Source organism: Callithrix jacchus, chromosome 19 (genome assembly GCF_049354715.1).
Source record: "Callithrix jacchus isolate 240 chromosome 19, calJac240_pri, whole genome shotgun sequence".
NCBI lineage: Eukaryota > Metazoa > Chordata > Mammalia > Primates > Cebidae > Callithrix > Callithrix jacchus.
This window is the reverse complement of record NC_133520.1, coordinates 53,106,326-53,131,320: the sequence shown is the minus strand read 5'-3', so window position 1 is coordinate 53,131,320 and position 24,995 is coordinate 53,106,326. Positions and strand designations below refer to the sequence as shown.

General features: G+C 43.4%; 1 protein-coding gene across 20 annotated transcripts in view; it reads left to right on the top strand.

Annotated features, from left to right (window-relative positions):
• DISC1 (DISC1 scaffold protein) overlaps positions 1–24,995 on the top strand; it is a 371,616-nt gene that overhangs the window by 144,875 nt on the left and 201,746 nt on the right. For all 20 annotated transcript variants that reach the window (XR_013530016.1, XR_013530020.1, XR_013530019.1 and 17 more), the window contains 2 exons: positions 7,625–7,679; positions 12,985–13,087. Coding sequence is in view for 12 of the 20 variants with exons in the window: in XM_054248129.2 (XP_054104104.1) it covers positions 7,625–7,679; positions 12,985–13,087 (158 nt within the window). In the remaining 8 variants the exon portion in view is untranslated. The remainder of the gene's footprint in view (positions 1–7,624; positions 7,680–12,984; positions 13,088–24,995) is intronic.

Below are 24,995 nucleotides of genomic sequence, written 5' to 3'. Positions count from 1 at the left end.
TCCCAGGCAGGAGAATCACTTGAATCTGAGAGGCGGAGGTTGCAGTGAGCCGAGATTGTGCCACTGCACTCCAGTCTGGGTGACAGAGGTGAGATTCCATCTCAAAAAAAAAAAGCGGCATCTTATTCTCAGTTTGCAGAGTTAGCTGGACTAGTTGTACTTTGCTAAAAGGACTCAGAACAATGGAGTGTAGCATCCTAGTTGAAGACATAGGATCCTTGAAATTCAGAGAAGTAGACAGTGAGAATGTGAGTCATGATGTGATGTATATTCAGAGAAAGAATCAAAGAACTGAACATTCTTGTATTTCCCTGGCCTAGTTTCTTTGGTTCTTTTACTTAATGTCTTTTGCCTGGGCCAGAGAGAAAAGCTCTATATTTACCTCACTCTTGGTTAAAAATTTGTTTGCCTGATTTTGGTCAGATTACTCTAAAATATTTTCTTACTATAATACAGGTATGGTATATGTCTGCATGATTTATTAAATGGTCTTTCTATACTTCCTTCCTCCCGTGATCCTCCAAAGATGAACTGTCTGATGAGCACAAAGGTGAGTGCCTGTCCTGAGTCCAGCAACCTCTCTGACTTCAGCCACCACCAAACTGGAAAGAGATAACATGCTTTGCCAAAGGTGGCAAGGATGGCCAGCAGAGGCCTTGGTGCCCCTACCTCTCAGTTCAAATCTCTCTCCGCTGCACCACACTGCCTTTCTCAGAAGTAAAGGTCTCAGATAACCAGCTTGAGTCATTTTTACAGCCGTATAGAATGAGTTGCTTGTGATGAATTTATGTACTCTATTGTGCCTTTACAAGATCATCTGAAATCTAGAGGAATTCATGGCATTTGTACTTCCATGCCCCATTCATGTCTGATGGGTGTCGTGTAATATTACTAGCTGTGAGGATAAAAGGGTCTAAGGAAGGACAAAGGCCAAGTAGATAGTCCTGAACTTCCTAACGCTGTTTCCAGTCATTTTGTTATCCACTTTCCCTCTGACAAGCTGAGGGGACTGAGCAGTCATTGGCAAGGTTGTTAATGTCAACAGATTTGTGAGTGTGTGTTTTATTTTATTTTATTTTTTTGAGACAAGGTCTTGCTTTGTCGCCCAGGCTGGAGTGCAGTGTTGCAATCATGGCTCACTGTAGTCTCAACCTCCTGGGCTCAAGGAATTCTGCCGCCTCAGCCTCTCGAGCAGCTGGGACCACAGGCACATGCCACAATGCTTGTTTTTTTTTTGGTAGAGATGGGGTTTCAGCATGTTGTCCATCTCAAGAACAGACTGTAGAGGGGTGGGGGTAAATGCAGAATAACTGTTCAGAGGCTATTGCAGCATTTCAGAGGAGAGGTGCCCATGGCTTGGACCTAAGTGGTAGAAGTGAGACAGTTCTTTGGTTGGATCAGTATCTTTAGAAGTTTCTCACTCCCAAGTCATTGAACCAGAATTGCCTGGCTGTATCCTCCTGCATAAATGTCTCATTCTGGCCCTTGACCAAGTCTTGGCTTGTATTACCTGGATTAGTGACTGTTACTGACTTCGATTCCATTTGCCCTTCTAATTATGGCTGAAAAGCAATCTGTCCCTCCCCAAATTGAATTTTTATTACTTATATTTTTGACATCAGTGATTACATTCTGTTTGTGATATTGCAGGAGTATTGAAGGGAGCCCTTTTTCATTTTGAACCTGAAGCTAAGGCAATTGTGAGCTCCTATACTAATCTGAGGGTTCCACAATCATTTTTAACAATCAAAAACATTATTCCATAACATTTTTTAGGGCCACCATTCATAATATTTAGCTCCTAAACTACAGGCAAGAATGTTAATGTTCTGCACACATTGATTGTTGTAGCAGCCCATCGTCTCCCAGTTGGGCAGATTGAAAAGAAACCGTCAGTCTCAAGAAAACAGAAGAGCTGCTGTGTTTTCTGTTGGACCTGCTGCTGCTGCATGGAGTCCCAACTATTTTTACCTGGATTGTGAAGCACCACTGTGCAGTGCCCTGATAATACATAGAACTCATCATACTATGAGAAATGGAAAATTCCACATGCATGAGTCTGCTAGGGCTGTCATAATGAAGTACCTTGGACAGGGTGGCTTAGACAATGGAAGTTTATTTTCTCATAATTCTGAAGTCTGAATGTCTAAGATCAAGGTGTCAGCAGGGTTGGCTTCTTCTGAGGCTCCTGTCCTTGGCTGCTTGCAGACAGCTGTCTTCTCTTTTGTCCTCTGATGGTCTTCCCTCCACGTCTCTGTGTGTTTTCTTATAATGACACTAGTCACAATGGACTGGGGTTCACCCTATGACTTTATTTTAAATGTATTACTTATTTAGAAGCCCTGTCTCCAAGACAACAGATGCTGGTGAGGATGTGGAGAAATAGGAACACTTTTACATTGTTGGTGAGAGTGTAAATTAGTTCAACCATTGTGGAAGACAGTGTGGCAATTCCTCAAGGATCTAGAAATAGAAATACCATTTAGCCCAGCAATCCCATTACTGGGTATATACCCAAAGGATTATAAATTATTCTATTATAAAGACACATTCTATTGTATGTTTATTGCAGCACTGTTCACAATAGCAAAGACTTGGAACTAACCCAAATGCCCATCAGTGATAGACTAGATAAAGAAAATGTGGCACACATATACCACGGAGTACTATACAGCCATAAAAAGGATGAGTTCATGTTCTTTGCAGGGACATGGATAAAGCTGGAAATCATCATTCTCAGCAAACTGACACAAGAACAGAAAACCAAACACTGCATGTTCTCACTCATAAGTGGGTGTTGAACAATGAGAACACGTGGACATAGGGAGGGGAACATCACACACCGGACCTGTTGAGGGGTGAAGGGCTAGGAGAGGGATAGCAGGGGGTGAAGGGATAGGGGAGGGATAGCATTAGGAGAAATACCTAACGTAGATGATGGGGTGATGGATGCAGCAAACCACCATGGCACGTGTATACCTATGTAACAAACCTGCATGTTCTGTACATGTACCTTAGAACTTAAAGTATAATTTTAAAAAACAAGATTAAAAAATACACTTTAATACAAGAAAAAATAAACAAATAAAAATAAAAGCCCTATCTGCAGTCACAGTCACATTCTCAGGTACTGGGGATTCGGACTCCAACCTGTGAATTTTGGGGGACACAACTCAACTAGTGACAGGCCCCTTTGCATTTAATTTCCTTTCATCACAGCCACCCCTCTTAGTCTCTTTAAGTTTTCTTGCCTTACAGTGTAGATAATTATAGTTTCTACTTCATAGAGTTATAATAAGAATTTTAAATGCTCATCTACCTAAAGAATTTGGAAGAGTGTCTGGTACATAGTGAGTGTTCAATAAATGTTGGACTCTATTATTTCCAGGGCAGCTGCTTTGAATGAAGATACTTATTTGGGTAAATTAGGTCTGGTGTGTTTCTGAAAACATATTTGCTAATTTGTGTGGACAAATTATGTGTTTCTAGGGTGAGGCATAATTTCATCTGAGCGGATAGTTTTTACTTTTTATGAATAATACTCAAGACTTTTTAAAAGCGGGGATTGGTTTTAATCATTAGAGTACGTGGAACTCTCGCTTATCAACATTGAACTGGTTTTATTTGCTGCTTTACATTTGTATTCCTGCCCCGGAATGAAGGTTTGGGGATCACAGCATGGCAGCAGCAATGTGTGTGTGTCTGGGGGTTTAATGTGCCATCTTGGTCCTCCAGGCCAGATACCCTACTTCAATAAATATCCACTTCCTCCATTTGGGTTGATCTCAGCTGGACTGGAAAACCCTTCTCTGTTGAAAGTAGGTCTAAAGTGGTAATGACTGACTAGCAGAGACCCGCAGTGCAGTAGTTCCCCGGTATTTACAATTGAAAGCAGATTCCCTGTTATCTTCATTATATTTTATAGTGCTGTGTAAACTTTGGTTTGAGAGAATTCTTCTACTAAAAATAGCCCGAAACCCACTAGCGTAGTGTATAGGTTACTCACATCGGCTGCTCTCCCCACAATTGCTTTTATTCTGTGAATGCTCCAGGGATACAACTAATGTTAATAACAGCCTGAGGAAAACGTAATTGGGAAGGTAAATCTGTTGCAAAAAGGAATATAGCATAAATTAAGCCAATCAAATCAAATATAAAACAATGCATTAATTATCTGCATCACGGCCTCCTTCCTCTAACATGGATATCTGAGAGGAGACCAATTTTCTTTCTGGGATAGGGTCAGATCTGAGCCCAGACCAGGGAAGTGTGTCAAGGCCTGCAAAGATGGTGCTTGACCTACTTTTTATGTGATATGTTGAGCACTGCTGTTTTGATCAGCTAAAATTTCATTAACAGTAAGAGGATCTCCTAACTATCTGATTTGCTAATGCATGAACTAGTCTGTGTGTGGTTGGGAATGCCTACTTATAATATACTATTAAATGCTGATGATGATTCAATGATGTGGTGAACCACTTATTAAACATTTATTTGTTGAATAGACTCCCATGAGCTCAGCAAGGGAAAAGGCATTTCTGCCCAAGGAAGGTTTTCAGTCTGGACAGCAGGCATTAGCCACCCGAAGCTGGTGCTGCTACAAGAATCAGAGGCAGAACCAGACCGGGTCCATGTTCGATGCTCTCTGTTCTTTTCTCCCCACCACCTCAGTGGTTTCATCTGCCCCAGTCTGCATGTCTGTGTGACACTCTGCCTTACCTTCTCTCAAAAGATCCAATCCCCAGCCAGCCAGAGTCTAGAATTCTCCAGGCAGGATTCCAAATGTTGTTTTGCACGATTCCCACTGAGTACACTAATTTTTGTCAGATGGCAACTCCTGAATTCCGAACAGTCTGGTGTCACGTGCCCCGCATTCTGTCAACCCTCACTTCCTCCATTTGGGTTGATCTCAGCTGGACTGGAAAACCCTTCTCTGTTGAAAGTAGGTCTAAAGTGGTAATGACTGACTAGCATAGACCTGCAGTGCAGTAGTTCCCTGGTATTTACAATTGAAACAAATTTGCTTATGCTCAGAAATGACAAATTGGTGGATGTGGTAACATCAAAAGATAGTTCTTGGTCAGGCGCAGTGGCTCAAGCCTGTAATCCCAGCACTTTGGGAGGCTGAGGCAGGCAGATCACGAGGTCAGGAGATTGAGACCATCCTGGCCAACATGCTGAGACCCTGTCTCTACTAAAATACAAAAATTTAGCCGGGCATGGTGGTGCATGCTTATAGTCCCAGCTACTCAGGAGGCTGAGGCAGGAGAATCACTTGAACCCGTGAAGCAGAGATTGCAGTAAGATCATGTCACTACACTCCAGCCTAGCGACAGAGTGAGACTGTCTCAAAAAAAAAAAAAGTTCTTAAGTTGAAGAACAGACAAAAATCAGCAAATTAGCAGCTTAGCTCTGATACTTGGCAACCTCAGTATAAGATTTCCTGACCTTCTGCACCCCTTCCCTTCTCCTCCCCACGCATGCCCCAGAAACCTTGACCTTTGCTTTTGCAGGTCCTCATTTAATTAAGTAATCACTCCTCTTCTAGCACCTGCAACATTCTCTGGCATTTCTAGCAGCAGTAAGTGCTTGAGGGCAGGAACCATGTCTTCATGATCCAAGTTCCTAGCTTACTTGGTGCTCAGTAGACAGATACGTGAAGAATGAAGGAGTTCATGAGTGCATGAAAGAGTGGAAAACTCTAGAATGGATGTTGTCACTGCTGTGAGCATCCACGTCATCCAGTCCTGCTCCTCCCGCCCCTTTCTGACCTGTATCGCCCTGCGAGGCCCATGGACCTCATGACTGGCTTGCACTGCTGAAGGGGCCTGCCTGGTTTTGGCACATTCAGACTTTCTTCCTCCAAATCATCTCTCATCGTGCTGCCTGTTTTTCTAAAAAACGAAAACATTTCTTTCATACTGTTATTTTGCTAAAAAACTGAATGATTTCTCATTGCTTGAGGGATAGAACTCAAAACTCCTTAGCTTGGCATTTAGTACCGACTAGCACTTGCCCTTGGTATTTCTTTAAAATTAATTTAATTGTAAATGTTTCAAACATATTTAGAAACACAACAGTTACTCATTTACCCACCACTAAAATTTAAACAAATAGCAGGATTTGCTCCATTTTACTTTGATTTTATTTCCCTAGTAAATACATTTATTATTATTATTATTATTACCCTTTTGGAGATGGAGTTGCCCAGGATGGAGTGCAGTGGCATGATCTCAGCTCACTCCAATTAAGTCTCCTGGGTTCAAGCAATTCTCCTGCCTCAGCCTCCAGCGTAGCTGGGAGTATAGGTGCATGCTACCATGCCTGGCTAATTTTTTTTTTTTTTTTTTGTAGAGACGAGGGTTGCACCATGTTGGCCAGGCAGGTCTTGAACTCCTAACCTCAGGCGATCCACCGGCCTCTTCCTCCCAAAGTGCTGGGATTATAGGCATGAGCCACCACGCCCGGACCCTAACTAAATAAATAGGCAAACATTTTAGATACAGATAGGCCCTACCCCATCCTTCCCTCTCCTTTCCTACCAGAAATAGTCATTTCCCTGTTTAACTTTTTTTTCACAACTCACCTGTGAGAACCATTTGCTCCAGTTAGATTTATCTTCTCACTAGAATTTCATTCTCCTTTCCTGTTTTTCTTGGAAGCCCAGTTCACTTTTCACCTCTTTCGGTAAGCGTTCCCACCAATCTCCTAGGTCTAAATTGCTCCACAAGTTATTGTCTCCATTGCTCAAGGCAGACAATATTCTGCCTGGTGACAGCTTTTATGTAGCACTTTTCTCCCAGTATTGGTTTCTATTCCCCTTATAGTAATTTTTTCCTCTGGCTTTATATTATATAGCGAATTGCATGCATCTGTTTCTTCTCCACGAGGTAACAACCTTCAGAATAAGATCTGAGTCTTAATTGTATTGATTCATTCCTTCTACAGCTATATTGACTGAGCTATATCGAAAGCTCCAGGAATTTTCTTAGCACTGGGGATGCAGGAGTGAACACAAAAGACAGTCGCTGCCTTTGTGGAACTTAAGTTCTAGTGGGGGAGAGAGACAGAAATTACATGAGTAAATAAATGTGTCAAGATGAAAAGTGCTAAGGAGAAAAGGGAAGCAGGAGGAGCCTAAGGGTGCTATTTCAGACACTTTAAATATGTGTCTCTCCTTTATGTTCTACGTCAGTGCCGGATGCAGAGGGCACTGGGTATACTGAATTGCATGATATACCCATATAGTTACTATTTGATTCCCTGCAGTGAGACCCTACTCAGTGTAGACCTTCTGTCTGAGAAGATGGTTACAGGAATGCAGATTTTAATCCTTTGCTGCCAGGAGCACAACTTGGCTGTTCTTCCCATTATCGGTAGATGTGCACTCTGGGCATAAGATTATAACACTAGCTTTAATAAATCATAATAAGGGAGGAAAGCTCTGCTTCCTGGCACCATATATATTCCATAGCCAAATGGAACCAACTTGGCATCATGTTTCCTCCTGTGCTTCTTCAGCCATCAGACCAGTGGAAGGGTCACTCTCTGCAGTGTTCTTAACTGTAGTGGTATTGAACTGTGGTTACCAAGAAGACCAATCTTCTCTTTTTAATTCTTTCAGCCTCCAGGAAAGAATAAAATCCCTCAACTTGTCACTTCAAGAAATCACTACCAAGGTAAGTACCTTTATACACCCATTTTCCAAAGAAGCCTATGAAGTTTTCCTTTGACTTGATTTTACCACTAGATCACAGGATACCTAGCTTGTAGATTTTGCAGGCCTGATGATGAGTTAGAAGAGCCAGGAGAGAGTGCTGCTGTCATAGTGGAGGTCTCGACTTGTGGACACCCCAGAAATGGACTGGGTTGGCCTTTGCTGCAAAAGGAGCTGTCAATTTAGGGACTGGAAAAGGACTGCCACTATGCATATTGAGTCATTGCTTAAAAATGCATTCAGGGCTGGGTGAGGTGGCGCTTGCCTGTAGTCCCAGCACTTTGGGAGGCCGAAGGGGGCAGATGACCTGAGGTCAGGAGTTTGAGAACAGTCTCACCAACCTGATGAAACCCTGTCTCTCCTAAAAATACAAAAATTAGCTGGGTGTGGTGGCAGGTGCCTGTAATCCCAGCTACTTGGGAGGTTGAGGTGGGAGAATCGCTTTAACCTGGGTGGTGGTAATTGCAGTGAGCCAAGATTGCACCATTGCTTTCCAATGTGGGAAAAAAAGTGCTATCAAGATGGTAGTAATTTGAGAAATGAATTACTTTTCTTCCCAGGAGGGCAATGTCTAGTTTCCTAAGAAATGAAATAGTCGGTGACTGTTTTTTTTGTTGTTGTTCCTTAAAGCTTTTCAGTTGGCTTAACAAGCATTTTGCCTACCTTATCCATCATTTATATTGCCATAGCAAGACATTGTACAGACAGAATTCTTCTTCATTATTCCCTGAGAGCACAGTTAATTAAATTAAATCGTCAATGTCCTCAATTAGTTAGGATAACCACAGTTTACAAAACAAAAGCCCTTCCCTATATATTTATACGTGGCTGAGTTACTGGCAGACTGAGAAACAGGATCAGTTTCTCTGTGAATTATGACTAAATGTTGTAGCAGAGAATGGGTATGAATCATTCAATATTTGCAGTAGGGATGTTGTACGATGGTCAAAATGTAAAAAGGACACCTCGCTGAGCAGAGAGCAACACAGCTGAGAGCCTGCTGGCCTGGAAGGACTCTCTTCCAGTCTCTGTGCCCAGGGAAAGAAAGTCTTGGACCCTAGATCAGGAAACATGCCAAGAGATCACCGCATCCAAGCTGAAATCAGGGATATGTTGTTGGCAAAAACGTCTAGAGTTACTCTGTGCATTTTCTCCATTTCCGTATCTAATTTATTTCTCAAAACAACACCCAGTGATTTTGCTAAAACTCACAGAGCCACAGGTTTGATGAATAATTATAACTTGCATACAAAGAGAGCTTTCTGTTAGGAACAAATGGTACCCATAAGACACCATTGGAGCCAGGGACCCAGAGATTCTTGAATTCTGCTCTGCTCACCCAAAGGCTCTGTCACTCAGGTTGGAGTGTAATGGCACAATCACAGCTGATTGCACCCTTGATCTCCTGGGCTCAGGTAATCCTCCTGCCTCAGCCTCCCAAATAGCTGGGACTACAGACATATGTTACCATGCCCAGCTAAACTTTTTTTGATTTTTAGTAGAGACCAGGCCTTGCTTTGTTGCCCAGGCTGGTCTTGAACTTCTGAGCTCAAGCGATCCTCCTGTCTCAGTGTCAAAATTGGGATTGCAGTCATGGGCCACCGCACGAGGCCGCTCCTACATTTTCTACTGTTTATCAGGTGCTTCTGATTTCTATGAAGAATTAAAAGGTGGGAAGGCTGTCTTGGGTCTGAGTTTATTGATTATCTTCAGAACATACTATATGTGTAATATGAATTCATCTGTACACGAACATTGAGGATACAGATGTGCCTATTATATAATGAGATGGTGCTTAGATGTGTGTGTTTATGACACTGTATATTGTGGATACACACATATACTGATATGCATCCAACATGAGGATTTGTTGATAATTTCCAACTAATGTTAAAGATCTTAGATTTTCCCAAATATCAAAAATGGTTTGCTTTGTTATGTAAATACAGTCTTACTCTATTTGAGTTGCTATAACCAAGTACCATAGATGGGGCAGCTTATAAACAACAGAAATTTAATTCTCATCACTTTGAAGTCTGGAAGTCTGATATTAGGGTACGAGCATGGCTAAGTTCTGGTGAGAGGCCCTCTTCCAGGCTGTAGACCATTGACTTCTTGTATTTCGGGATGGAAGAAGAGGGCAAAGTGGGGTTTCTAGGGCTTCTTTTTATTTTTGAGATGGAGTTTCACTCTGTCACCAGGCTGGAGTGCAGTGGCGCTATATCGGCTCACTGCAATCTCTGCCTCCCAGGTTCAAGTGATTCTCTTGCCTCAGCCTCCAGAGTAGCTGAGACTACAGGCATGCACAACCACGCCCAGCTAATTTTTATATTTTTAGTAGAGTCAGGGTTTCACCATGTTGAACAGGATGGTCTCGATCTCTTGACCTTGTGATCCACCTGCTTCAGCTTCCCAAAGTGCTGGAATTATAGGTGTAAGTCACTGCACCTGGCCTCTGGAGCTTCTTTATAAGGGTACTAATCCCCTTAATGGGGACTCTTTTCATGACCTGATCACCTCCCAAATCCCCCACCTCCTAATTCCATCACCTTGGGAGTTAGAATTTCAACGTATGATTCTGGGGGGATAAAAACATTCCTGAGCATTGCACATACCTTCTCTACTACATTTATAAAACTTCATAATTACTTTACTTTTCCATAAAATTAGGGAACTCATGACTTTGATTTTAAAACGTAAGTATAAAAGCCCTATTTGATAATGAGTTCCTTGGAATCTAATTTTATTTATAAATAAAAAGGATCCACAGATTTTTCTGGGGATGTGTATGTTTGTGTGGTTAGGTGGACAGGTATGTGTGCACAGTCATGAGTGTGTGTGTGTGTGTGTGTGTATGTGTGTGTGTTGTGGGTAGGGGGCTGTATTAGTCCACAGAGAATTAAAACAAAACTATCCAGTCACACAAAACACCTTTCCCTTTACTTTAAACTAGATTGACCAGTGACCATGGGGTAAAGTCTCAGCTTGACATAGCTTTCTTTCTCTAGTGTGTTTTACATACACACACACACACACACACACCCCTGATATTCTTTAGATTCCTGTCCCTGAAAGAAATGAAACCTTCCTTGCACTCATTATATTTCTTCAACTCTTATGGGTTACCCAAACCAAAGGTAATTAAGGGATAAATGAGATAGAAGAAACAGTTGGAAATAAATGGAATATCTGGAGATTGGTAGATATTAGATTACATCCAGCAGAGCCCGAAAGAATGAACACTGCAATTTAATAAGAAAATTCAGAAAGGTTGTTTTGTATTAATAATGACAGCTTGAGGGATAGATTTGCTCAACAAAGGAGAAACTGACCCAATTATGATGAACAGATACTGTTCACTAAAATCAGAAATATTGGACATAGATTGACTGAGACATAAGTATTATGGCTGGTGTTACAGAGTTAATGGAAATGCCCTCAGACCTCAGATGACATTTTTAAAGGGATAGGATGGGATGTGCCAATCTTCTGGGTTTGAGCCAACCCAAGACTTCGTGCTGGGGAAAGGAAATCTTCCTTTTAACTCTGGTTCTGTTATCCTGAAAAGTCTCAAGACTGCTGAAAGGGTCGTGGAATTAATTACTTTGGACATGTGGCTGCCCAGCACCACCAGGGCAGGCTTTGGTTTAGAGGCTACCAAACTGTCGTCTTCATCCAGAGGATGATTTTTATAAAAAAGATATTGGAAACTTACAGCCACTGAATAGAACATATGGAAATCCATGAGAGAAATAGTGGAGTATTTTAGGCAGGATGGGTGAGGTCTGCTTTAACTCTAAAAATAATCTCAATTCAGCAGACTGATATAAGGAAACATTTAAGGTTGGTGGTGTCCAACAAACTCTAGATTCTTATGGGAAATTCAATTTTTCTAGGTAGCTCATTAATCTGAGTCTAGATAATGTTGTCATATGAGGTTTTAGCCTTCAAAACGAGGCTAATGTGATGTTTTAGCCTCCTACAAAATAAAAGATAACCTAAAGACATTTGGAAAAAGAAATTACGGTGTTTTTTTTTTTTTTTTGCTATTTTTGAAGAACCAATGGAAAAATAATGTAGGATGTATTTGGAGTGTCATGGGAAAATACTTGATAAAACTCTCAAACCTCACTGAGAGTAACTTGTCTATTTGTCAAATCTGACTTGCCAGCAAGTATCTGTCTGCCTTCAAAGTTTCTCTAAACACTGTCCACTAATACTAGTAATTAAACCAAACTTGCAGCTCTCACCTTCATCTCAATGACCATATCTTCATTCACTGCATACTGTGTGCCAGGCACAGAGCAAAGTCCCCGTTCACATGGAGCTCACATCCCAGCAGAGAGACAATATGGAAACAAAGGACTAGAAGCACATGGTGTGTCATGTGAGAGGAAGCTGTGGAAAAATATCAAGGGGAGGGAGGACCAAGGGAGGCTGCTATTTTGGGTGGGTCATTAGCAAGGCCTTTCCTCCCAGTCAGCGACTGAGCAGAGAGCCCCAAAAGGCATGAGTGAGCAAAACCACCTGGGACTACAAAAGTGCTGCAGGTGGGAGGATTCCGCAAAGGCTGCAGAAGGCAGGAGGCAGAGTGGTGCAGTTATTTCAGCCTGTGGTTGCTCTCTATTGGGTTAACTCACATCAGTTTTGTAATTGGGTATGGGGCAATGGGCATATGGTTGGAATACACCATTGCTCACTTTATTTTTGTTCTTTTTCCTCCATTCTCTCCTCCCTTCCTTCTTCCCTTCCTCTCTTCTTCCCTCCTTTCCCTCCCTCCCTTCCTTCTTTCCCTTTTCTCTCTTTCTTCCTTCTCCCTTCTTCTCTTCCTGCTTTCTTTTTTCTCCCTCCCTCCTTCTCTCCCTTCTTTCCTTCCCTCCTCCTTCCTTCCTTCCCTTTTCTCTCTTCCTTCTCCCTTCTTCCCTCCCTCCCTTCTTTCCTTTTCCCATCCTCCCTCCCTTTCTTTTTTTTTTCCTCCCTCCCTCCTGCCTTCCTCCTTCCCTCCCTCCCTTCCTCCCTTCTTCCCTCATCCCTCCCTCCCTTCCTCCCTTCCTCCCTTCCTTCCTTCTTCCCTCCCTCCCTTCCTCCGTCCCTCTCTTCTTTGTTTTTCTTTTTCTATTTCTTGCTTTTTGAGCATTACCCTTCAATCACTCTTCATCACCTCTCTTAAGTACTTATAAACCCAGAAATCTCTGACCTGGCTCTTGTACTGCCTTCTGATTTTTAGCTGAATAAATAATGATTCCTGGCCATTTCTCTCCCCCTAGGTGTGTATGAGTGAGAAATTCTGCAGCACCCTGAGAAGGAAAGTTAACGATATTGAAACGCAACTACCAGCCTTGCTTGAAGCCAAAATGCACGCCATATCAGGTAACTGGCAGTGTAGGAGACACTGAGGCTGTCCAGCTAAAATAATGATGGCCAGCCAGCACGTCGCGCTTTGTCCTGGATGAACATTCCACTGTTATCATGTTATTCTCAGACATCTGAAAGATTTGCTGGGGAGCTTCACTAATGCACACATGATATAGCACAAGTCGTTGATGTGAGTACCATGTTTGAGACTTCTACTTCCTGTTTCTTGAAGAGTTTAGAGATGAAACGTACTCTGTGTGCCATATGGTTCTAGCAGATGTGTATATAGCATTGTGTATCTGTAAATGCTGAATGAGGATTATTAGGTGTGATCAGACCCTTCCTATAGTGGGAAAGATGGTAGCATGAGAAAAATTGATGTTCTTGGTTGAAAAATTTAGTTGTAGAGACTTGGAGAATCCTCAAAGGATTATGTTCCCTCTTGCTCTGGCAGTTATTAAGGAATCGATTTTTCCATTAATTAGTAGCTTGAAAACAAGAGTCTCTGAAAGCAGTATCTTACCCTATCATTTGATAGTGCTTTCAAACATTCTTCTGTATTTGTTATTTTATTTTAGGTAGGCGGGAGAGGGACCGTGATCCCAATGAATAGGTGGGGAGGTTGAGGCCACAGGATGTGTCCTTTGGTTACGGTCACTCAGTTAGCTAAGCAGTGGCAGATCTGGAGCTAAAGTCCAGGCCCCCTCTCGGTGTGTTATATATGGATTTTTAACCCAGTTACGTAATGACAGCTTCAAAGAGTTCTCTGAGTTTTATGTAGGTTGAATGAACCCACAGCTCATCAGTTTCAGAGGAATCATAAAAATTTAACGAAAAGGTATAATAATTACATGTATGGGTTTTAAATGGTATTTTAAGAAGGAATATAGTAATTGGCAGCTTCTACTCCTCAGATCATTAAACAACTAATGTTGGCAGCTAACGAGCAATTTGGTCCGTGGTGCAGTCATGCGTATTATTTACAACCAGTAGAACATGGCAGTGCGCATGTGGGGCTTGGCTCTTAGCAGCTTCACATGCCATTTACTTGAAATTATGGGCCCATTTGCTAAGAGAAAAAAAAAAGAAGATTGAATACAGTCTTGCTTCTGAGTGAGGGTTTTTGCCTTTCTTAATCAATATATCTTTCCCAGGAATACAGGTGGATGAGTCTGTATTAAGCCCAAGGGAAGAAATGTATAATTTAGGCAGAGAGAGCCTCACTCCAATGTGAACAATCTCTCTTCAGACTCCAGGGAAACTTCCTAAGATGGTATACTGCATATGGGGTGGATTTCCCGTTTTAGCTCTTTGGTCAGCTGAGAAAATTGGTGAAGTTTGATCTGCTGAAGGATGACCTGAATTAATCCTCCTGGTAACTGACCTTTTGACTTGACCATTTTCTGATTACTGTGTATGCTCTTTGGTGGACGGGCCTTTCAGTCAGTGGCTGTCCCCATGGGTGATACTAGTGATAAGGTGGTCAACAGTTTTTTGCAACTTCTGCATGTAATGCTGTTTCTGTTTCCTCCTATTTCAATATCTTCAGAATGGGCAAACCCTCACTCCATTAGGTAAGAGTCTTTTTTCTTTTTTTTTGAGACGAAGTTTCGCTCTTGTTACCCAGGCTGGAGTGCAATGGCGTGATCTCGGCTCACTGCAGCCTCTGCCTCCTGGGTTCAGGCAATTCTCCTGCTTCAGCTTCCTGAGTAGCTGGGACTACAGGTACGCGCCACCACGCCCAGCTAATTTTTGTATTTTTAGTAGAGACGGGGTTTCACCTTGTTTACCAGGATGGTCTCGATCTCTTGACCTCCTGATCCACCTGCTTTGGCCTCCCAAAGTGCTGGGATTATAGCCTTGAGCCACCTCACCCGGCCTTAGGTAAGAGTCTTAACAGCCCTATTGAATGGAGAGGATTCTACGGGAGGTCCTTAAGATTCTTAGGGGGTCTTTTGTCTGTCTTCAGGTGTCTATGATTTGCTCTCTTAGATTTATAGACCAGTTGATATGGTTTGGGTCTGTGTCTTCACCCAAATCTCACCTGAAATTGTAATCCCCATGTTCAAGGGAAGCACCTGGTGGGAGATGACTGGATCATGAGAGTGGATTCCCCCATTCTGTTCGCATGATGGTGGGTTCTCATGAGAGCTGATGGTTTAACAAGGGTTTGGTAGTTCTTTCTGCATTCATTCTTCCTGCCACCTTGTGAAGAAGGTGCCTTGCTTTCCCCTTGCCTTCCATCATGATTGTAAGTTTCCTGAGGCCTCCCTAGCCATGTGGAACTGTGAGTCAACTAAACCTGTTTTGTTTATAAATTAGCCAATCTCTGCAGTGTGAGAAAGGACTCATACATCCATCCTGAATTTGATCTATGACCTGAGGCCCTTTCTTAATTTGAGAATTATTTGCCATTTACAGAGAGCAGGAATAAGAAATTAGTTTTCATTTTCAAACCTGGCCAGATCTATACCTCCTTTACATTTAGCAATTTGTTCTTTAATTCATCTCCCTTATCTTTCATTTCATCACAGGGAGTGACAAGAAGTCAGTGGGCCTCTCCGTATTCTGCTTGGAAATCTCCATGGATATCTAAGTACTACTCTGAGGGATCCTTTTTGATATCGCCTCAGTTGATAACTAAGTGACTTTTTACCACTACAAGGATCTCTTTTTTTCTAGCTTCTGATATATTTTTCTTACTTTTTTTAGGCTTCACTGAGGCGGATGAGGCTTCTGCCTACAGCCAAGTCCCAAACCAATGCCTCATATTTTAGGGTTTTGTTACAACAGGACCCCATATCCAGATGCTAAAATCTGTTTGCATTTTCTATTGCTGCATAATAAACCACCTCAAGATGTAGTGACTTAAAATATTACCAGTTATTAATTTTGCCCTTGAAAATACAATATGGGCAGGGCTTGGCAGGGACAGCTGGGGTGGCTCAACTGGGGTGGGAGAATCCACATCCAAGATGGTGCATACATATGGTCTGGCTGTTGAGTGCTCTCTATGTGGGCCTCTCTGTAGGCAACTTGGCTTCCTTACAACATGGCTGCTGGGTTCCAAGAGCGAGTGTCCCAAGAGGAAGGAAACAGAAATTTCTTATTTCTTAAGGTCTGAATTTAGAAACCGGCATGCATCTCTATTAATGTGTAGTAAGTGGCTCCCCAAACTTCATAGCTTGAAACAAAAAACCTTTATCTGCCATAGAGACAGGGGTCCAGAGTGACTTAGCTGGGTGGCTCTGACTCATGGTCTCATAAGTTTGCTGTTAAGACACACTTTGGAGATGCAGTCATCTAAAGGCTTGGCTGGGGCTGAAAGATCTGCTTCCAAGCTCATGCATGTGTTGTTAACAGACGGCTTCAGTTCCTTGCCACATGAGCTGTGCCATAGGACCTCTCACAATATAGCAGCTGATTTCCTCAGAGCCAGTGATCTCAGGGAGCTAGAGCAAATACGACAGAAGCCACAGTGCCTTGTTAGGACTTAGCCTCCAAAGTCACACAACATCACTTCCATTTAGCGACTAGAAGCAAGTTACTAAGTTCAGCCCACAGGCAAGGGGAAGGAAACAGGTTTTACCCCAAGGGAGGAGTATTAAAGAATTTGGTGGGCATATTTTTATAACTATTACAGTGTTACTTCTACTGTGTTTTATCGGTCCAGCAATCCTGGTGCCCTGATTGAAGGGGAAGGGTCATTATGACAAGTCTCAATGAGTGGTGTGTCAAAAAGTTTCAGTGCCATGCTCTAAGAAGTGCCACAGCACCTACTGAGACAGAAAGATTTTGAGAACTAAAGACCTGGACAGAGAACTTTTCAGTTAGAGGAAATGGCCTGTTCCATTTCTTTACTCAACAGAAAAATATCATTCAGCATCTACAAAGTGACAGGTCTAGTTCTAGGTACTGAGGATGCAGTTAAGAACAGAACAAGACCCTCCCTCCTTTTTTTTTTTCTTTTTGAGACAAGGTCTCACTCCACCCAGCCTGGAGTGCAGAGGCGACATCATAGCTCACTGCAGCCTTGAATTCCTGGGCCCAAGCCATCCTTCCACCTTAGCCTCTGGAGTCACTGGGATTATATGCATGAGCTCCCAGCTCAGTGTCTCTTCTTTTGCCATAGCTGTGTTCTGCCATTGGCCACAGTGGAGTGGAACTAGACATGCCTGGGCTGAATGTGAAGGAAAAGCACAACTGTTTCTTCAGGAGGAAGAGGGGCCTAGATTGACCCAGGTTTAACATCTTGGGTCTTCAAAGTTGGTTAGGACCAGGATACACAGAGCTCTGAATTGTAAGCTAAGGATAAAAGCAATAGGGAGCCATTACAATGTTTTAGAGGAGTAGTAACATGACTAAAACCAGACTTTAGGAAGTGTAAGCTGGCCATGTTGTACACAGAGGGATGGATGTGATAACACCTCGGGACTGGGAGTCATGGAATTAACTAGGATTTTAGAAATGAAAAAAAGAGGAAAAGAAGGCTCGTATAGGAAATCTACCACAGATAGGTAATTATTGATTTTTGGAAGAGCCCTGATGATACTAATATACCCAATTGAGTGTGGTGTAATATACATTAAGAAAAGTAACTTAGAAAGCCCATCATTTCTCTACTGTTTCACTGACCTGCACACACCTCGACTGTGTTTTAGTCGTCTCTTATCTTTCCATTCTCTGTTTCTGCTTCAGTTTTCCTGTTCAGCAGAGAAGAGTTTGGTTTAAAGCAGATAGCAAAAGTGGATTGATTCTGTTGTTACTGTCCTTCCTAGATGCATCAGTCGGTTCTTACAGTGCTATAAAGAAATACCTGAGACTGGGTAGTCTATATAAAGAAAGGAGGTTTAATTGGCTCATGATTCTGCAGATTGCACAGGAAGCATGGCGGCATCTGTTCGGCTTCTGGAGAGGCTGCAGGAAACTTACAATCATGGCAGAAGGGGAAGGGGAGGCCAGTACTTCACATGGCCAGAGCAGGAAGGGGGTGCCACACACTTTTCAGTAACCAGAACTTGTGATGACTCACTGTCACAACAACAGCACTGGGAGGGATGGTGTTAAATCATTAGTGAGAAGCCACCCCCATGATCCAACCACCTTCTACCGGGCCCCACCTCCAGCACTGAGGATTACATTTCAACATGAGATTTGATGGGGACACAGATCCAAACCGTATCACTAGAGAAGGAAGGTACAGCCCTGAGCTCTATGCGTACTGACTTAGATTAAGACACTCACTAGGGCAGACAATTCTAGGGTTTTGAGTATAGGGGCTATACAGTGAGTAGAGAGAAACTTGGGCTTTGGAATCTGAGAAGTGTGTGTTCAAGTGCAGCTTTATCATGACTTGGCTAAATGATCTTGGGCAAGTTATTTAAGCTTCTCAGGTCTTGTTTCCTCACCTATAAAATGGAGCTAATCATAATATTGCCTATCATATGAGGTCATTGTAAGGTAGTGAATTAGAATACTGTGGTACATCAGTATATTAATACATGAGATAATAAATATATGTGATGTCCCTTTCCACAGAGTAATACGTGCTTAGCTAGTGATTGTTAGCCATGCATCTGAGTTGGGAAGACTCAGCCAGGAGGTGACTGACTCACTGTCACTCAGTGCCACAAGTTCCTGTGTGATATAGCTAACTTAAGTTGGAACCTGTATACTGCCATCTTATAAAAGACAAAAATGTTTCCATTCTCCTCAAGGACTGCTAACCTTGGTTTCTGTAAATTGCTAGATCATTTGCAGGATGCAAAGAGAGGTAAAGCTGCATACCTTCTCTTATCTGCCAGAATTGCTGGCCTTTGTTTCCCAGAGTAAGCACCCCCAGATCATTCCATCCTGGCGCCAAGCAACTGAAAATCTATGGATCCCACCCCTACCCAGACGATGTGTAAATGAATGCTAATCTTAGCATATGTGAACCCTTAAATAACAATCAGAATGTCAAATAGTCCCCTGGCCCTCGAAAGGTCCGGAACCCCCTCACCCTCCTCTCCGCCCAGAAGGTGATTTGAATCCACTGGCCCTCAGAATTTCTGAAGCCCCTCACCCTCGTCTTAACCTGGGAGGTGATTGACAGCTTTCATTCCCATCTCCACCCCCACTCCCAAAGTGGTTTTGTGGGTATAAAAAGGTCTTGTCTCTCTCTTTTCGGGGCCACGGGTTGGAGAGATGTGAGTCCTCTGTGGTCGCCGGCAATAAACCCTGCAGTTTGGCATACTTTTGTTCTGGTGTTGACTTTCTGTGCTAAGTTCAATGCAACACCTGGCCAGTGTACCTATAGTAAAAGGGCAGTGGTGGCATCCATACCTTTTATTACAAGGCAGCTTTGGCCTCGGTGCCTGTGTAGTCTCCTGCCTGGTCAACTAGGCCAGGCCACTTGTCAATGGGGAGGACTCAGTTTTGTGTTTGGTTTTCAGCTCTGAGTTCAAAAGCCGGGGAGACCTGCTGGGTTCTCTCCCAGAGCTGGGCCACATATTATTAACCTGAGCCCTGGAGGTCTGGTCGGTGTCTTGGCTGGATCCAGTGCAGAAAGAGAAGCCAAGGAGAGGATAGTCTTCCTGAGGCCCAGAGTAGGTCAGACCTAACTGCCCACTGCAGGAGGTTTTCCCTGGGCCAAACCGAGGTCCTGCTGGGTTCAAGGGTGAAAAGGTTCTTCTCCTAGGAGGCAGCCCCAGACCCACCTTGTTGAACTGGCTGCCTGGAAAGGAAGTAAGAGCAAAGGTCTCAAAAAAGAATAGCTCCTTAACCTCTGTGCTGCTCTCGCTGAAAGCTCTCGCCCTCTATCCAGGACTTCATGTCTTTGGCCCTGGGGGAGATCAAAGGGAAAGCGTCGGTGCCCTCTAGGGCTGAGAGTGTGGCACTACAGCAAGTGTGTGGTGGGTACGGCTTCCTTGTGCTCTGTGGCTACTACCCATTCCCATCAGAAGCCTGGGTCTGTCTCCTCTAGAATGGTGCTGGGACTTTCCAAACCATGGACCTGTAGCCATGAGAGTTGGTGTCTTGAGTCTGCTTCCACCATCTGCATGCCATGCCTGCCTTCCCACTGTTGGGGCCCCTCAACCATCTTCCAGTACCCATGTCTAAGACTTAGCAACAAGCATCCTTCCTGCCTGTTGGACTCTGGGTCTGCACCGTTCTGAGACACAGTCCTGTATTGGGCCCCACCTCTATCGGTGCTCTTTGACCTGACTAGTATCGCAGTCCTCATCTGGAATGGGGTCAGCCGTGCTCTGGTCATTCCCTTGCCCTGGGACAAAGGCTCAGCCCCTGAAGCCCGGCTAGTGGACAAGGCTGGCTCTCTGATGCCTGGCTGCTCTGATACTGGCATCCTGCAGGCACTTCCAGCTCCAGCCTTGTCCTGCTTGAATTACCCCCTCATTATTGATCTGGTCCATCTGTTGAGCCACCTGCAATTTTTTTCTTCCACTTTAATGCCTGGACACTCAAAAAACAGTCAGTAGAAGTATTTGTTTTTCAAAAAAATGTACCCTCATTGATTGGGTGCTGATCCCTAGAATCTGTTGTTCTCGTACCTCCTTCACTTGTCAGTGTTTTCGTTACCTGCCCTGACTCCAGTGGGTACGTCTGGTTTTAAGCCCCGGTCCTTCTCATCGGATCCATCCTCTGTCAGGTGATTGGAGCTGGTGGATGTTCCAGCTTCTGGATGTCAGATGCCAGCAGCAGCAGCCGCCTCCTGGGTGACAGCCTCATTGTGTGTTGGCAGGCTTCTCACTCACCTTTTTAAATCAATCGAACCTGAAAATCTTGAAGCTAAACAAACACAGCCCTGCTATTTTGGCACAAGATGAAGACCAGTCTTAAGTAGTCTATAAAGCTGTGAAAAAACTTTTAAAAGAGAATTATATCCAGGGCACCCAAGCTGCTTCCAGATGCCAGAGGCAACCCTGCCTTTAATAATATGCTTGCTGGCATCATTTTAAAATGGTAGTGTGGATGTTGGCCATCTTTATACATTTTTCTTTCCATTCCTGACAGAAAGACTTCCAAGGCATGCCCCCGTTATTATTCCCTGTATGTTTCAGAGAAGCTCTAAATTCACATAGCCTTCAAACTTGTGTTTTTCACTTAGACTGTGTGTTAGGATCATCTGGGGAAATTTAGAAATACTGGTACCCAGGCAGCATCAAATTCCTTTGGTCAGAATCTCTAGGGATTGTTCTTGGATATGGGAACCTTCAAAAATAGCTTCCAGGTGGTTTTAATGTTCTGCAAGGGCTAGAACCACTGTACCAGTGAGAGGAGAGCTGCCTGCCCTGTTCATTTCTGGCAGATGGACTCTCAAGTCACATCTTTGCACACCCATGTGAAGCTCCAGGCCCAGCTATTCCGTGGGTGAGTAGCTGCGACTGCAAGCTGGCCTTGGCCTGGAAGCACATCTTGTGGCACCTCTCTGATTTTACTCTGCCCTGGCCTTCTCCTTGACCTAGAAGATGTGTCTGAGGCTGAGAGGCTTCCTTGTTTATTTCATCTAGCTGTCTGTTCCGAGAGCCTCCAGCTAAACTGAGGTTACAATCTTGGAGCAGCCAGCAGCCTGCCCTAAGAAGAAATGAAGGGGAGATGGACACGGTATTGACTGCGTGCCTTTCATAGGATGCTTCTTTTACCTAGTAGATGGCCCAATGCCTAGTTGTCTGACCTGTGACCAGGGGTCCCTTGCCTAGGAAACTTGTTTATATGCCTTCGTGGCTGTTGCCTGTCCTGTGTTCACTTTATGCCCACCTGCCCATTGCTCTGGCTCTGGGAGCCCAACCTTGTGCTCTCTTGGGCATCCTAGGTAAAACCTGGCCTGGGGCAGCCCCTGGTTCTTCAGATGGAAGGTGCAAGTCCAGTATACACCATAGTTGGAAACAAATTCAAAGAGTGTAATTTACCGATCTTGGGCAGGGAGGGCACAGAGAGTCAGGAGGGCAGTGTCCCTGGGCTACTTGAGATAGGAATGAAGCATCATGCAGAGAGAGAGGAACAAGGCACATGGCAACTGGCAGTGTATATAGGGAATAGGGTCTGGGTCACTGTAAGTTTTCAGGCAAAAGTGTAAATGGTCTGTTTAAAGGAAGTAATGGGGAAGCAGGGAGCCCATTCTGTTAGGGAGGGGAAATGCCGCTAAGTTTTTATCTCTTGCCACTGACTTGAGCCATTGGGTGTGGAGTTCTTCTAATGCCTGGACAGCTGTGTCATTCCCATTAGTCACCCCATGATTCTAATTGTCTTAGAATTTATAGGAACCAGTTGGCAGCCCAACAAGTGGGCTCCTCTGGCCAATGAGGGAGGCTGGTGATGGAATCTTCCCAGGATGGGCAAACCTCTGCCTGGTTATTAGATTGGCCATCTTTGGGTCTCACCTCAGTTTGGATATTTTTTTAACTCACCTGCCCTCTTGTTATCTGTTTCCAAGGAGCAAACAGCTCAAATAATTATTTTTAAAATAACCTATGAGGATGTTTCTGATACTCCAAAAGCCATTTTTTTTTAAAAGGGTGGTTCTATCCAATTTGGCATTTCATTTATAGCGAATAAGAAGTATTTATACTTAAAATGCATCCATTGCACACAATTGTATTTAAGTGGCAGCCTGAAATCTTCCCTCATAACTGATGATTTTGGGGGAAAATAAGAACATTTAAAAAATAAACTAGATTTTCTAGATAAATACAGAATAGATGATTTTTTACACATCAGGTAATGAAAGTAGTTTTTTTCCTTAAATTTAGAAACAAGTATTTAAATTTCCATTTTTTTCTGAATGACTATTTGGCACCCGACCAGTAAATACATATCAGTTTAAATTTTTTTTGAGAAAATATCCTTTTCTTGCATAATTAATTTAAGGGAAATTAAATTGACCATGTCAGTTGTCAAACAAGGAAAACTAAGAACTTTACTTATTTGTTATTAATGTTATTTATAATTGTATTTAAAGGTAACTTTGTCAAATAACCCATAATGATATAATCTAAAACAAAATAGATTGTATTAAAATAACTTTTTAATTATATACCAAGAAAATTATTGAATGATTAAAAAATTCTTAAGTGGTTGCTAACACTGTATGGAACTGGACAGAGCAGTTCAGGTCGCAGAGGCACGGCCACTGTGTTCTGAGTGGTCACTGCACTGATTGAGAACAGCAGGGCTGGCCCTGTACTGCGGTGGGTGAGTGCTCAAGGCTGGACCTATAGAGCACTGCTGTGTCTGCAGCTGCAGGGAAGCAGGAGAAGAAGTGATGATGGTCCACGAGAGGCCACGTGACATATGGCAGAAAAGCAAAATTCAGGGTACAGACAGTGATCAGGAGTGTCAACTCAGTGGCCTCCTTTCTTTACTATTTTCCCTCTTTCTGAAAAAGTCTATGATTTAGATCAATGGCTGGAGGAGGGAGACAAGAGACCCAATAAAAATGTTTTCAAAGATGATGCCTATGCAGTGTGAAAAGAAATGAAGACCTAGCCAATGAGAATAAGCAAATGCTATTATTCAGAGCTGGCTTCAACAAGGGAGTCAGACACCATCATTTAGCAGAGACTCAAAGGTGGGCAGAGGAGTGGGAAAGCTTTATAGTGGAAAAAGGAGAAGGCTTCCAGTGTGCCCCGATTGGAGATTATTGATACAGGGAAGCTGGAGGCGGCTCACTAGAAGCGAACATCCTGTGTGTTTGGTTAGGGGAGCATATTTGGCTTTCTCTGGTTGGGATCAGGGACAAAAATAAGGGAAGCCATCAGTTATTAATCCAGTCCTGAACATTTTGGGCCAATTGTTACAGAAGTTATTATTTAGCTTCCTGGATAGTTACTAGAGATAGCAATTTGGCTTCCAGCAGGTCTGACTTAGAGCAGACCGACTTCTGGGGTTGTTTTTTGTAGGTAGGGGGATTGGTTTTCTGGGAAGCCTGCTGCACATCGTGGATCAGAGTTCCATCTTTTGATATGGCCTGGCTGTTGTCCGGTTGTGTATTCAGTCTGTCACCAGGTACCACATTTTCTCAAGCTGTTGGAAAGCTCTGTGTGTCAGTGTTATCTTCCCCTCGTAGTCTATGAAATATATGGCAGTCTGAAATGTTCGATGTGCAAAGCCAGCAATGGGGCTCTGCTCACAGGAAATGCTTTTGGCTGTCTCAGGAAGTCATGGGACCTGAAGAAATGCACGACCCTGACATAAAATGGTAAATTCTAGCTGAAGGGATGTCCAGGGAGAAGGGGGGGGTGGGAGGGGAGCAGTTGACTGGGGCTTGTTGGCTGCCTCCGTTGCCTTCCGGTCAGCCAGCCCAAGCTTACAGCAGATATCCTTGACCTCACCAAGAGAAGCCTCTAAAAACAAGGGTGGATCTTGATCTTGCTGAACTGTGCACTTAAGCTTGCAATTCCTTGAAAGATCTGGTGTCATGCAAGACAAATTATGCAGCTCTCTACTATTTCTGGAGTTTGATCATTTTCAGCACTGGCCTTATTTCTTTTTTCCACTAAAGAATTATAGTTCAGATGTGGATAGGTGAAAGCAGATAATCTTAGGAGGATGGTTACCAACTGAATTGTCTGTGGGTCCAGGCAAGTGCCATGTGTGTGAGGGGTAACCCAGGTGAGACACCTGAGGATGGGGCAGGCGAGAGGGCCCACGTGGACACAGGATTCATCTCCCCATGTCCTCTCTCACTTCAGTGATGACTTCTGCCCAGGTATTGACTAAGTCACTTGTTGTCATGAGATCAGAAGAACCAAATTCAGGTTCAGCAACCTCACATGGGATCTTAGAACTCTGAAACTTTGTGACCTTCACAAGGCCACCTCTGGGTCTGGGTTTTTTAACCGGGAATCACGGACAATCATTAGGAGGCTCCCCTTCCTGGATTGTTGGGAAGATTAAATGAGACAATCCATGTAATGAGAGCACT